General features: G+C 42.3%; 1 protein-coding gene across 1 annotated transcript in view; it reads left to right on the forward strand.

The window, feature by feature from the left end:
* tbx1 (T-box transcription factor 1) overlaps positions 1-14,880 on the forward strand; it is a 34,329-nt gene extending 19,449 nt beyond the window's left edge. Inside the window, exons 4-7 of the mRNA XM_062958447.1 lie at positions 908-1,063; positions 6,586-6,653; positions 7,657-7,757; positions 11,945-14,880. Of these exons, the coding sequence (XP_062814517.1) occupies positions 908-1,063; positions 6,586-6,653; positions 7,657-7,757; positions 11,945-12,390 (771 nt within the window). The 3' untranslated portion in view covers positions 12,391-14,880. The remainder of the gene's footprint in view (positions 1-907; positions 1,064-6,585; positions 6,654-7,656; positions 7,758-11,944) is intronic.
* Positions 14,881-15,835: the final 955 nt, after the last annotated feature.

Consider the following 15,835-nt stretch of genomic DNA (forward strand, 5'->3'; position numbering starts at 1 on the left):
CTAGGACTTCAATGCTGTGATCGGATAATGAAATTATCCCTAGAGCCCGTTTCACAGAAGGAAAACTGAGGCCTCGAGAGGCTGCCTTGCGCAATGTGTCCCATAGTTTATTGCTGAGCAGGGACTCTGCATCTAGGCTTTCCTCTGCAGTTCACGCTGTTCATTTATCACACTGTTCAGTCAAACTGGATATATATGCATGCTTACTTAGGCTTAGGGCTAAGCTTAATCAATTATGAGATAACTGTATACACGTCTACTTCGATTCCCATGCAAAGGGATCTTGTAGCACCTTTGAGACTGAGAGAAGGAAATCGTAGCATAAGTTTTTGTGAACATAGGAAGTAGACTAGGCCTATGAAAGTTTGTGCTACAACTTCATTCCCTTAGTTAGCAAATGCTAACTGCAGTAGACCCACTGAATCAATTACTGGGTGGTAAATCAACATTATTTTTGATGTCTTTATTATAGTTGAGATTAGCAGTTCAAGATATACGTAAATTACAGGAATGTATTATTAGAAACAAAGCAAGAATATTGTGGAAACAACATAAAAAAAATAAAACAGGCAAGATAGAGATTGGAAGAATCAAGAGGATGTTCATACACTTACAAGGCTGCAGGATTGCAGCAGACATCTCTGGCTTCCTCCTAAAGTAGCTTGCTGCCATAAACCCTTATTCATGTTGTCCATATTTTTGAGTCCTTCTCAGAAAATATCTCAAAGCAAGCAAACAGATGAATTTTGAGTCTCATGCCACCATAAGTTCCCAGCCTGTTCACACCCTGATACTCTCTGATCTGGTGACAGGAGCTTGCATGGGAATTCTTTTCTCATCTTGGTTTAGTTATACTGCAGTAGAATGAATCAGTTAAATGATCTCCCTTGCTCGTTTTATCATTCAGATCATTTTGAACTCCATGCACAGATACCAGCCTCGCTTCCACGTTGTCTATGTGGATCCAAGGAAAGACAGTGAAAAGTACGCCGAGGAGAACTTTAAGACCTTTGTTTTCGAGGAGACCCGCTTCACGGCGGTGACCGCCTACCAGAACCATCGAGTGAGTATCTGGAGCTCATTAATGAGACTCAAACCTTCTCGTACTTCATTTATCAACAACAAAAAGCCCACCTCCCCACCCTGAATTTCCAGCAACATGATGGATGGCGGGCCGGAAAAGAGACGGCAGGAGAGGGAGATTGTTCAGAGCAGTCAATCAGTGATGCCAAAAGGAGAAAAAATGATCCATAAAGTGCTTTAAGGTGACGTGTTTCAGTTTTTTTCCAAAAAGAAAAAAAAATCTGCTCCAGCATGATGAGACTAAACAGAGGGGATTCAGCTAGTTTAGATGGAAATGTAGTATCTTAAAATGGTTTGCAGGCTCCATTTTTACCAGTCATATGAAACAATATTCATACATTTGGCTTGAAACCTTTTTCTCTGTCTACCCTGAAAAACAAGAAGCCAAGTCTCAAAAGGCACTAGAAGGAAATTACAGTATTTATTTCCTTATGTGCGATGATTTTTCCTTATGACTTTGAGTATTTTTTTCTTTATTCATTTATATCCTGCCTTTCTCTCTGTACAAGAACCATGGCAACTTGTAATATAAATTAAAGCCAAATACAGCACAAAATCAATCATACTGTTAAAAATATCAGAAGAGTAAACATAATATGATATTTTAAAAAATTAAATAAAATCATTTAAAAGCATTTAAAATTTATGAACGAGGGAAAATATAGCACTCATTCTATGGCAATATGTTAATGGCCAAAAACCTGTCAAAATGATAAGACTTTTTCCTGCCAGTGAAATGAGAACTGGGACTGAGCCAACCAAGTTTCTGATGGGACAGAATTCCATGACCCAAGAAGTCGCCACCAAGAAAGTGGTAGCCAGTAAAGCAGTTAGAATCATAGAATCATAAGAGTTGGAAGAGACCGCATGGGCCATCCAGTCCAATCCCCTTCTGCCATGCAAGTAAGGCACAATCAAAACACTCCCGCCAGATAGCCATTCAGCCTCTGCTTAAAAGCGTCCAGTGAAATAGCCTCTACCAGGCTCCAAGGCAGTGAATTCCAGTGAGTTGTAAAAGGAGGATTAAACATTCCTTGTAAACAAGTCTCGTCACAGACAATTGATCACTGAAAGTTATGAAAATTTTCTAACCTTGACACTCCAAGAAGGACTGGAGCTATTTTAAAACCATGTCTTTAAGTTCTAACCCCAGAGAGTGCTCAGGAAAAATCCCACAGTTTAAAAATGGAGGTTCAGGAGAACCAATAGCAATTGACTCTTCCTGTCCAAACTCCTGGACCATGTTGTCCAGCCAGGCAACCAAGCTGTTTCCATCCCACAATCAAGGCTAAAAACAGACTGCAATAGATCTAGACTATTGCATGGACTGGATGACTCTTGTGGTTTCTTCCAACTCTGATTTTATGATTTTAGACTTTTTGTTTTACCCAGGAACCTCAGAAGCTGGGAGGTCGCCATTCTCTCCAACAACTTGCCCGAGAATGAGACATTGTAAACTTGCTCATTTTTTTTTTCCGTGTCAGTAATCACCTAGTACAGTAAAGTTCAGGGACATCTTTTTCAGCATCGTCCTTTCCACCATCTTTATTCAAAAGACCCAAACCCTGCCTTGCTGGAACAAGTCCTTGGCCACTGGCCTTTCCCACTTGGCCAGTTCCCCTCTGGTCACATTTATGAGCCAGGAATGGCAAGGATCCAGCACAGTTGGGATGACTTGCACCTCTCCAGGCATCCTGTCCACACCCTCTGGCTGCACAAACTGAAATGTCTTTTGCAAGCCGAGGCTAAAGTTATATCCACGGGACTTATACAATGACTGCATCCAAGTTGAAGCAGATGTGTCTGCAGTGTTACGCAGATTCTTAACAGTGGGCTGTCAAGAGGTCTGCACTCAGTAGCCTCCTGTGAGATTCACAGGTTTCATATGCCAAAATGCTATCACTTATGCTAGATTGCTGAAAACTGCTTCTGGACACTTTTATGCAGGCAAAACTTGGGAAAGCTGACAGTTTTGGACTACAGCACCCACTTCCTCTCAGTTAACATAACTGCTCAGCAATTCTGGGAATTGCACTTCCCCTCCAAAAGTTTCCAAGCAATTCTAGAAGTTCTAATGATACTGGTGGGATTTACTTCCAAGTAAAATGTAACTGATCTACACACTGGGTTTAAATGCTTAAAATGGATCCATCCATTCACAAATGGAATGCTGCCTCTTCCAATAAAGCTAATAATAGTCTCGAGAAGTTCAGGTTTTTTCTTCTCCAGCCAATGGCCACTCTTAAATCCAAACAGTGATCAAAAGGAGAATGGGAGCTATGCTGAAATAGAAACTGAGCCTGAATTATGCTCTGTAACGTCCCTAATGAATTCTCAGATTTGACTCAAATTCAATTGCATTTGTGTCCTGCTCTTTCTCAAACAAGGACAAAAGATAGAAAGAGCAGCAACCCCACAAAAGTCAAGTAAGCAACTTAGTTTCAAAGGGTGACTTGATCAGAGTAGCTTCCTTCTAGTTGAGCTGTGAACCTCAATTACTTATTCAAAATCAGTTGCATATTTCTTGGCACTTAAGAAGTGCCAAAGTCATAATCATATGAACTGCTTACTCCAGTTTAGGTTCAATAAGACTAACCCAAAGAATGCCTGATTTGTGGGTTTTTCCAAGTATTACTAAAGAATAATTTTGCCTATTAAACTGCCTAAAGAAATATAGCCTTAACAGAATTGTCGACATCTTGACTTAAAAAAAACTTCCAGAATCTTTTGGGTCAAGGGAAGCCATGACTGCTTGGAAAATAAACTCTTGGAATCTCTAAACCACTCTAGGCTTGCTCAGGAATACCATGAGTTATAATCCAAAAAGTAACTTTTCCAAGCTTTGGAAGCAATAAAAACTATAGGTTTGAACCGGGATTATTTTTTAAAGTTTGAGTGACCTATTGAGGGCTCTTGTGAGAAAAGAATCCACATGACGTGGCGAGCTTCATCTCACTGTTTTCCTGCCCAGCCATCCCTTTCTGCATGGCTGGCAATTCCTCCCCCTGAATAACATTGCATTCAGCCTCTTCAATCTCAGTGCAAGTTCTGCAGACTGTCTGGGGAAATATGCTCCTTCTCTCACAGTTTGTCTGCTAAACCCGTTGCTTGGTTTCTGAAGGAATTTGATCACCCTGGGAGGCCTTGCTGTATTATTCTTCCAAAAGAAGCTGGCAAGAGTTCTATGCTTTGCCATTTTCCTTTTTCAAATCCTGCAAAAAATATCCATGGAAGTCAGAGAGACATCATGGCTTCTGTACAGCTCCAGACCTATCTGAGGAAGTGTAAGCAGCACACACCCCAGACTGTGCAATTCTCAAAAACTGGCTGGTCTGGAAACCCACTCTCAGTCAGAACTGGCTTGGTTATCCTTTCGTCTTGCAGCAAATATCAGTCTGGAGGAGTCTAGTATATCTTAATGTACTGGAAATGACATTGCAGAAAAAGATACTACATTTTGTTTGTGTGCATGGGCGAGAGAAAAATGACAAGACAGTTTTGAAGATGACTTGTCAAAATAAATAATGATGTGGTACATACACCACGGCGTTCCATGCAGTCATGCTGGCCACTTGACCTTGGAGGTGTCTACGGACAATGCCGGCTCTTCGGCTTAGAAATGGAGATGAGCACCAACCCCCAGAGTTGGACACGACTGGACTTAACGTCAGGGGAAACCTTTACCTTTACCTTTACCTACATACACTTGATTGACTTAAGGCCAAAATAATAATGTTGTTCAACCCAATGCTTAACCCACTAGCACTTTAACCTTCTAAAATGCCTCTCAAATTGGAGAATGCCTTTGAAATTATGTCTCCATCCCAGGACAAAATGAATTTACCTCTCATGTGGTCATGAATATCACAAGTTTAATCTATTTTCTTACATGCGATTAGTTTCCCTGGAGATATATAAGGATGTGCAAAACACTAAAGGTAGCTGGAAACATGTGGGCACTTAGGAAGGAGTGCACCAAGAGTGCACCCATGCAATATGGCAAAGCCTTAGGTTGCATCAGTGATGGGTTTATCCATAAGTAAAATAAGATGCAGATTAAAGCCTTGGTGTGATATGTCTTCAAGTCACCAGTCGACTTGCAGAAAATGTGGAGCTTTTAAGTACAAAAAAGACTCATTTTCAATCTCAGAAAGGCTACTTTTTGGACTTGCGATTCTTAGAAACCTTGAAAAGCCATCGGTGAGCCATGTATTGGAGGAATTCAGGGACTTTTTGTCCACAGAGTGTCTTTCGAGGCTCTGGCTGGATAGGTGTTTATGAAACTTTTCTAAGGTTAAAAGTGCCACGACTTACAGAGGCAAGTGGAAGAGTGTTGATGAAATATGTCTCTGTCTGTTCTGTTTCAGTAGAGGAGAGCAATCAAGAGGGAGTTGTGCGATTGCAATTTGATGATCAGAAGATCAGCAAATAGCGGTCCTTAGAGTAAGCGGCTGTGCCTTTAAGAGGCTCTGGGGCCCTCCCAGGCGGGCCTTGGCATGATGGCTCAGGACAGCTGCGTCTTCTCTTCTGCTTTCTATCACTTTGACCTCTAAGGCTGGAACTGTCACTAAGGGGCTTAAAGTTTGTTTTTCAACCCATTCCGGAAACTCACAATCACATACTTTATCCATGGATTTGCTTAAATATAAGGGGGGAAATTGCCCTGCCTTTCTCCCTGGTGCATTCAAAAAATACATGGTTACTCTGAGATGATGCCATGAGGGAAGTTACTTAGCAATGGCTGGAGAAGGGAGGCATAGAAAGGGGCATTTTCTTACAAACGTGTTCACATTTCAGGTAGATCACAGCTCGGGGCCTGCCTCTCTCCCAGCGCTGTGAATTTGTGTTACGTAGAATACAGTGCTGCATTTGGGAGCAGAGAGAAAACCAAACTACAACTCTCAAAATTTCATAGCACTGAGCCATGGCAGTTAAAACAATGTCAACTGCAGTAATTCTACAGTGTAGATGGTGGTGATCATAAGAGGAATTGGATCCAAACCAACCTGTTCCACAATTCTTAAGTGAATGGGAAAATTGGATAGTATTTTGTCCTCTGGATGATGTACATGTTTGAATTATTGTGATACATTTTTTTTCGTGTCAGGAGCGGCTTGAGAAACTGCAAGTTGCTTCTGGTGTGAGAGAATTGGCCGTCTGCAAGGATGTTGCCCAGGGGACGCCCAGATGTTTTGATGTTTTTTACCATCCTTGTGGGAGGCTTCTCTCATGTCCCTGTGATACAATTATTGGTGCTAAAACAGGTTCCAAGAAGGGTGTTGGGCGATTTCAGAGCCATTTATAAATGTATATCTTGAGACAATTACATTTCACAATGTTCATTTTAATGCCAATTTGAAACAAGTTTGCAGGCTAATGGGGCAGAGTGAAACAGATGTATAAATATACAGGCTGGAAACCTTTCCACTCTCTGTTTTAATTGATACCATTGTTCCTCGAGTTCTCTAAAGTCTCTCCCCTTCCTCAAATCTCTTTCTTCAGATCACCCAGCTCAAGATTGCCAGCAACCCTTTTGCTAAAGGATTCCGAGACTGTGACCCTGAAGACTGGTAAGGCTGTTGAGTCCTCCCACCCTTTTGCATTCCTCTACTAAATTCCGTTTCACACTACACAATTCTAATGCTATATTCCACTCTAATGGTCATGGCAACTTCCTATGGAAGGGGGCCATTTGAATGAAATGGTGAGTCTTGCAGAAGCAGAACATTTATGGGATCCTGGCTATGATGTATGCATTTCTTATGCTGATATTGGAGTAAAATAGGGCCTGACTGGATGTGTGAGTCAGATGTAGGAGTTGATGCAAGATGGGTCTCTAGAATGCGATGGCAGGAACTCCATGGTCAAATCTCTAGTCATATTTGAAACTGGTCCAAAGGTTTAATCTATTAAAGAATAAACCTCATGCAGTTATTTTAAGGTGTCTTTCAAGAGTTTTTCAAACCTATTTTGAATGTCTGAATCTTAACTGGAACAGGATCACAATGCTGCAAGAGGACAGCCAAGTGTCTTTCTGAAAATGGTTTCATTAGTAGGCAGATCCTAAACAAAATCCGAACCTTTTAAATAACATGTTGGCAGGGTATAAGTTCCTGAACTTACCATGGAAATAGGAAGGCATAGATAATAGCAAACCCTATTGAAATGGATGACTTCTGTCAAATGTTATCATAGCATTGCTTTGGAAGACCTAGGGCGCTTCCAGACAGTACCAAATCGCAGGTTTTAGGGCCCTCAGCTTAAGCGACTGAGCGGGGAAAGGAAAGGGCCTGGGGCTGTTAGGAATTGTGGGAGTCAAAGTCAAAAACACCTGGAGGGCCGAAGTTTGCCCATGCCTGATATATACATTATTTGGAGAAACCTCCTCCATTCTGGCCTCACTAGATACATTGGACTACAACTTCCAGGCAGCTTTGCCATCTCCCTGGCGGTGTTGGCCATTTTGAGGGTGTCAGGTTAAGGTCGACTGATTTTCCTTTTCCATTTTAAAAGCATTTCCCTTTCTTACAATGCAGGACAACCTCATTCTTCTTTTCTTTCCCTCCACTATAGGCCCAGAAATCACCGACCTGGGGCCCTCCCTCTCATGAGTGCCTTTGCCAGATCCCGAAACCCTGTGTCTTCTCCAGTGCATCAGAATGGAACTGAGAAAGGTGAGTTTTGGTGGAAAATATACTTTTAACATCTCAAGGGACCCCAGCATTGTTTCTTTTTCGAGGGAGGACACTTTACATTGGCAGGCAGGTTGTTCTTAATTTTGCCTATTTGCAGGACCTTCTTAGGGGAGGATAAATTGTTAATTGTGAAGACTCTGACAACGCAATTCAGGGGGCTTAGACCCCACCAAGTCAAGAGTGGGGGTCCAAGTCTCCCCTGTTTCCCTTATCCCCATTCCAAAGTCCTTGAATCTATCTCTCATACACCTCAAAATAATGAGTTTCCTGTGCTCATCCAGATTTTGCTCTCCTTTGGAAGGAGGCGTTTGAAGGCTTATTGAAGCTGTGTAATTCCCCTCTTTGTTTCCAAATATTCTGTCCATATACATTATGTCAATGCTTGAACAATTTCCTGAGTTTCTCCTGCTTGGGACATTCTTGAAGCACAATTTCTCTATTTCTGGCACAATTTGAAACTGGATTTTCCGTCCTTCAAACCAGGGAGGCCCTATTCATGATGGCGTGGAGGGAGAAACATCTTTCTCCCTCCTACTGTAAGCTGTCATTTTTATTTGAACATTGCTAGGTGACATGATGCTAAAACATAGCCTTCCTTTCTCACTAATTAGTTAATTTATATATTGCCTTTTCACAAATGAGCAGCATACAATGCTCTCCAGCTCACCGATCAATCCTTAGAGCATCCCTGCTAGAAAAGAGAGTGAGTGGTTTAAGGCTGCCCTGTGAATGTCATGGTTTAGTCAGAACCTGCACCTGGATTTTTCCAGTCCACCACTCTGATAACTACAACTCACTATTTCTCATGCTTTGGCATGGCAACAACTTTCAGAGTACCAGCCTTGCTATTACCTAGCACTGCCAGACGTACAATAAATCCCTCCCCCAGGGATCCCTTGGCACATTGAAGACTAAACTGGGCAATCGTGGCATCACTTGTCTGCCAAGAACATCTGTTAGAATAACTGTGCTAGCCCCTCCAGGTGCCAGAAGATCCTCCCTGGGTGCTGTTAAGTTTTACAATAGGATTTTAGAATCAAGGACCTCGCTCTGCTAGGGAATTCACCCTGCACCCAATCTTTTAAATATTCACTTGGCTTTCAGTGGTGTGACACATAGGAACTGAAAATTAAGGGTGATTAATAGTCATATTTGCTAACTAGTTGAGGCACAGCGCCTGGATATTTGCCAGTATGGTTTATAGGCTTACAAGAAGAAACATCTCATTCACAAAGGGAAAGGAGTTGAAGAGGGATTTGGAGCTTGGGAGCCGTATCTCCTTTGCTTTGTTTCTACAGGTCACTCTGGTGATTCTTCTAGGCATTTGCTGTTAAGGCAGACACATTCCAAGCGCTTACTTGCTTGAGACAGCAAGCTGTGTAAATGGACTATTTATCCTCTTTAAGCAACTGGGCCTAAAGTTGTTCTTCACAGCTGTACCCTCAGTCTAGTGCTCTCAGTTTGCATAAAAACATGATAAATATTCTGTATTGGGTGCAAAAGAAGCCTCCCAGCAATGAGATACTGCATTGGACATCCTGATATTGTTGTACAGTATTTCATTTTCCACAATCATTCATTTTTAGCTGTGTTGGTTAAATCTTGAGAGGAGTTTCTGTCTGACACAATTTGAAAGGCCAGATAATAATAATAATAATAATAATAATAATAATAATAATAATAATAATAATAATAATATTTTTTGTATGCCGCCTCCATCTCCCCAATGGGGACTTGGAGCGGCTCACACGGGGACAAGCCCAATACAATCATATAATATCATAAAATCAACAGTTAAGACATCAAAGAATGCGTTTAAAAAACAAATCAACAAGAGTTGCAATAATAGTGGGTGCATTCTGCAGCTGCTCTACTGTGGCATAGTAGTCGTCATTTACACAGCATTCATTTTATGTACTGCTAGTTTAAAGTCACTTACGCCTACGTTGTTGTTTGCTTTCAAGTCATTTCTGACTTAAAACTACCCTATTATGGGGTTTTCCTGGTAAGGTTTGCCCAGAGGGTGTTTGCCCTTGCCTTCCTCTGAGGCTGAGAGAGTGTGACCCACTCAAGGTCACTCAGATTCTGGATGAATCTTGCCAGGAAATCCCTGTGAGAGGTTTGTTTTAGAGCTGCTGTAAGTTGGAAATGATTTAAAGGCAAAAAACAAAAACAAAAAAAACAACAGCAACAACATAGATAATTGATCATGCTACCTAAAGGATTCTGGGAGCCACAGTCCAAAAAGTAATTTTTCCAGCTCTGATAATGGCTTGCCTTTACAGTGTTTAATGTTGTATCTTATGTTTAAATGCACAAACACTTGATTTTTGAAATGTTGAACTAGGATTAATTTTTAAAAAATCAAATGAGTAAAATATCTCGAACGAGGAATTTGGGGGAAAATATGTGTTTATTACTGATACGTTTGCTTCTGGTGAATGTAATACCATTTTCCATCTAAATATTTTTTCTGAAAAAAATAAAAATGAAACCCTAACAAACACCTTTTTAAAACCACATCAACAAAAAGTATGCGATTCAGTAGGTAGATTTCACCTCCTGCTACTCCCCTCCCCAAGTTCCCCATTAGGAATCTTTCCTTGATTCCATTTCCATTACACAGAGTAAACAATTGCACAGAGAAAGCTGGGGGCCCTTTTCCCCAGCACACTCCAGGCCGATTTAGAATAAAAAGAAGTCTCTATTTGTTTAGTGTTATACAATTGCAAAAATTTCAAGCGTGTGCAAACTTGTCACTCAACTCAGCTCTATTTATCACAGTCAGAATGTCTCGTCCCAGGAGGGCAGATTTCTGCCGAACGCAATGTTAAACACTTCATTTCAGAAAGAAAGTTTTTTAAAAAGCTGCTATTTCTGGCATTCCTCTCCTTGTCTCTGTTAACATAATATCGTTGCACTAAGGAACAACAACAGAAAAGCTCTCCTTTTGTTTTGCGTTTGTTTAAAAACAGGGTGACATTGACCTGAGTAGTCTCTATAGGTGGGTGGGTGTGCATGTGTGCCGAAGGTATGTCTAAAACCTGACGCTGTGCTTAAAGAAATAAAAAACCAACCACCTCCTTTAGTCCTTTTGGAGTAGCTGCAATTCCTCTAAGACACATGTGTCAAACTCAAGGCCTGTGGGCTGAATCCGGCCAACCATATCATTTTATGTGGCCCTCCCGATGCTGGCCTACAATTCCTGTATTTCTCATTATGAGATCTCATGACTAGAACATGGCAGATAATCAAAAGTGATGCGAGTTGTCATTTAATAACTTCTGGGGACCAAACTGGGTAAAAACTAAAGAGCACCAATCACCATGTAAAATATATATATATAGTTGGCTCTCTGTATCCACAAAATCTCCTTCTATGTATTCAGTGGTCATTTTAAGGCAACCATAAGGTAGGTGTGGCCCTCAGTGAAAATGAGTTTGACACCCCTGGTCTAAGACTAAGAAATATATGCTGTGATTCTGTATCACAGTCTACTTGCACAACCATTTGCACAGTTTCCAACCTTCACATATGTGAAGGTGCATATAAAGGCACCAGCACGTGTCCCAATATGCTTTGGGCTCTACATTGGCAAGCTGGACATTGGAAGTGCCTAGCACATTGGCACATAAGGGTCACTTTGCTGACTCCCATGTTGCAACATCATGGTGGCCATTGGTTGAATACAGACATCGCAAAATTGCTCAGTTCTATTTTCTGTCTGTGTAAGTCCCACACTTAATTCTCGATTGCAATATCCACTAACAGTACACTCTACAAATCTTGTAGATTTCTTGGGCTGCAAATACACTGTAGTGGTCATGTTTGCTTTGAATTGTAACTTTTGAAATGCAATCACATGTGTCCTGTAGTGTCTCAACAATACCAGTCAGGTGTTAGCACCAGTTGTATCAGCTCTGAAGCATTCATTTTTTGGACTACAGATTGCCCTGGTCTCCATAAATACGGGCCATCAGGGCTGTAGAACTGTAAGAGGACTAATCTACCATGAACTGCATCTGTGGCAAAGTTAGACAGCACTGAGCTCCTTGACTTTTCTTTGTGTTGTCTGGTTCTCTCTCCCAATGCTGGATTTGACCAACTCCCTGACAACTGACTGATTCTTCTGCATTCTCCTCCTCCTTCTCTGGCATGCCTTGCAGATGCAGCAGAAAGTCGGAGGGAATATGAGCGGGAAGCAGCCGGTGGGACCCCTCTCCACGCAGATCCCGCCCACCAGCAGCTCATGTCGAGGGTCCTGAGCCCGGCGCTCCCTGTACCTGGGGGAGGAGGCCTGGTCCCACTCCCCAGTCCAGCGGGCAGCCGGCCCAGCCCCCCACACCACGAACTGCGGCTGGAGCCTTCGGCTTCGGAGCCCCTTCACCACCATCCCTACAAACACCCAGTCTCGGCCTACGACCATTACCTGGGAGCAAAGAGCCGGCCCACACCCTACCCTTTGCCCAGTATCCGGGGACACAGTTACCACCATCACCACCACCACCACATGAATCCAGCTGCTGCTGCAGCAGCGGCTGCAGCTGCGGCCGCGGCCAACATGTATTCCACTGCGGGCGCTCCGACCAGTTATGACTATGGACCAAGATAACATCTCTGAAGCCAGGTCCTGGAGCTCTGATGGGCTTTCTGCATGGTTTGAGTTGCTCAGTAGCATTCGGTTTTTTTGGAGAGCACTATTTTGTCAAAAGAACCGGCCCCCTAGACTCCCTGTTTCCTTCCTCTCTCACACAGGTTTTCTCCTCCTCCTCTTCCTTCTTGTTCCCACTTGCACCATCAGATTCATCATTCAAGACTGGGTTTCTTTCTTTCCTTCCTCATCCCGGGGGATGAAATGACCAGCCCATTTTCCTTGGCAGACCAGGCGGGTGTGATGGATGGAGGCTGGGGCTTCCGCTGAAGTGTTCTGCTCCACCTGCTTCCATATCTGAACGATGCTGTTCTCTTTTCTCCAACCTTTCCCTGGACACAGTGATTGGCAGCTGGACTCTTTTCCTTTGCTTTCTAAATGAAGCCATATGTTGCATTATTCCCTTGCAGCTGTCATCATAGTAACCTTTCAGTGACTATGCACTTCTTTCCTTCTTCAGAGTGCCCAGTGAACACCACAGTTTATAGGTAGGTCAGGCCATCTTGTCAATGGGACTGCAGACCAAGAGGGTAGAATTTCTGTTTTGGCTAACGCTAACCCGAGGCTGTCTGTGGTGGTATAAACCAGGGATAGGGAGCATGTGGCCCTCCAGATGTTGCTGGAATTTAGTAGCTCTGGTTCCTAACCATTGGTGAAAAAGGAGAGCTAAAACGAGGAAGATGCCAAGTGATGTTTTCAGTGACTATTTGGAGTCTTTTCTCTATGTTGCTGCTTAAGTGTCCCCTTTTAGTTTATACCACCAAAGTGGACAACATTATCTATATCAGCTCTCAGATAACACATTTGCTAGACATAAGAAGATTCTGTGGATTAAGATGTACATCAGCTGCCTGTGAGAAATAAGAGATCTCAAAGACAGTTTGATCCAAAATCCTGCTGATATAGACCATCAATCGCTACAGCATCCCCAATAGATTTTTTGAAGAGCATTCCTGATACTTTACCTGTTCCTACAATATCCACAATAATGAGGCCATGGATCCTGTGTTTCAAAACCTCCAATGAAGAAAGAATCGATGGCCTTCCTGGGCATCTCTTCCACCCTTGAACTGCTGGTATCATTAGAAAGTTCTTCCTAATATTGAAATGAAATCTCCTTTTTGGGAATTTATTTATTTATCAATTCAGAAGCGAATTGAGGATACAGTTATAATTTATTTAAAAACACAAACAAAGTTTAAAACTTGGCATTCTACTAGATTTCCTTTGACCAGAAGATGGTGTTGCCATAAGAAGATCCTTCATTGTGCATGTGGCAGGGCTCAGGCTCCATTATAGTCAGTGGTCTGTGGTTTGCTTTTCTCTACACTCGCATGTCGCGGACTCCACTTTGTAGCCCCCATTTCCTAAGATTGGCTCTGCATCTCTTAGTGCCAGAGTCCAGTCTGTTCTGGGAATTTGAATCTCTTGATTCAAAACCAACCTTCAGCAGAACAGGAGATGCTTCTTCACTCCATGGAGAAAGTGATCCATAGATATTTGGTTTTCTGGGATATGGCTTTAGGGGCCATAAGAATATAGTCTCGGTCTGTTCAGGTCATTGTACCATCACAATCCCTATCTCGCTTAAACATACTTAGGCTTTGCATGTGGCTTCCTCCTTATTTCTTTCCCGCACTTTCAGTTCCGCAGGCTGCTTCTTGCTCCTTTTCACAAACATCCCTTATTCCCTCACCATATTTGTGACTAATATCTGCCTCACATTCAGCAAAAATTTCTTTGAGTCCAGAAGAGTTTGGTAAGGTTCTGTCACCCAAAACTGCACAACACTCCTGGATCCAAGCGAAAGTATTTTGCAAAGGGGGGGGGGATACATTTTAAGCATTATTTTGATATTTGCAGTGGAATTGTAAGTTCTTTTGGTTGCCGTACTAGATTGTCAAGTGACTGTTGTTCAAAAGACTGACGTACCTTGTCTCATTGCGAGCTCAAAAATGCTCTGCCTGTGCAACCTTTTGCTTTGCTATTGCCACTGGATGGTCGACTGGATTCTCCCTTTCTGTTACATGGATGTGTGCCAAAGCTTTTGGTCATACCTATTGTGATGTGGGTATATTTATTCTGAATTGTTTCTCTCTCTCCCCCCCCCTGCCCCTAGCAGTTCTGCAAGTCATGATGGTGTTGTTGTTGCTGGGTTTTTGTTTTTTGTTTTGGTCCTGGATAGTTGCAGTGTAAAGAGAGAGAAAAATGAAACTCAACCAAAGAGTCATATCTGCAAAAACTGTAGATAATCTGTAGATATGTGTAGATAATGTATAGATGAGCTTACCATGGTTACATTGGCGGGAAGGGGGAAGATGGCAAACCATAACATTTATAAAAGGTATTCGTCTTACTCCTTTCTCCATCTCTTGTCTTATTGGGTTGTCTTTTAAACTGGCCTGTATATCATTGCGTGTTATAACATTAAAACCGGAACATGGAAGTCAATGTGTTACAATGTACACTCTTGGCTGCGATACATTGCCTTTTTTTTGGTAACAAGGTTGTCATGTCAAAAGTGGCATAAAAAGATGACACTGTTCTATGGGTGCAACATTGTGGTCGTAAAGAAGAGCTCACCCATGGTGTTGGACTCCAGTCCCTATCAGCCCCAGCCACATAAAACCAATGAGGAGGAATACTGGGAGTTGCAGTCCATCATCATCTGGAGGCCTACATTTTGCCCACTTTGACAAGTGACATTTTCTACAGTCCGGCCCCCATATCCATAGGGGATACATTCCAAGACACACACATACACAGTAGATACTAGAAACAGCAGATAATAGCAAGCCTTGTTTTGACTATACTTAGGATAGAAACATACAATGGAATAACACTGGAGGACATAAAGAGGCCCACAAATACTAATTTGGAGGGTGGGTAAGTGAAAACATGAATACCAAATCCATGAATATGAGGTCAAAGTTAGCTTTGAAGGGCCTTTTCAGAGACACCGTAGGAACTTCTCAAGCTTTCTGCCTGTCTGTTAGTAATCCGAAAGTAATGATCACAACAACAAAAATAGCAAACAATGCATTACTATCCCAAACAACTACTGTCAAACTTGATTTTTTTTTTGGTGGGGGGGACAGTTTTCAAGCTCCAGCACTAGCCACATCAACAGATTTCACTCTCTCACAAACACACAAATACACACTGGCCTCCAGTCCAGGAGGTTCATTTCTCTGGCCACCGCTCAGATTCTAAAAGGTTAAAAGGTGCTCCAAGCAGTGTTTTACATGGTCTGTCTCATAAGATTAGTCCTTGTGGATATCTGTGAATGTCACGGCAGCCTAGGATGCCGTGCAAGTGAACAGTGGCTCTCCTGCTCTCAATCCGGGCTGTGGCGCAGGTGGGAGAGCAACCCAGCTGCAACCAGCTGCAATGAATCATTCTGACC

Source organism: Anolis carolinensis, chromosome X (genome assembly GCF_035594765.1).
Source record: "Anolis carolinensis isolate JA03-04 chromosome X, rAnoCar3.1.pri, whole genome shotgun sequence".
Lineage (NCBI taxonomy): Eukaryota > Metazoa > Chordata > Lepidosauria > Squamata > Dactyloidae > Anolis > Anolis carolinensis.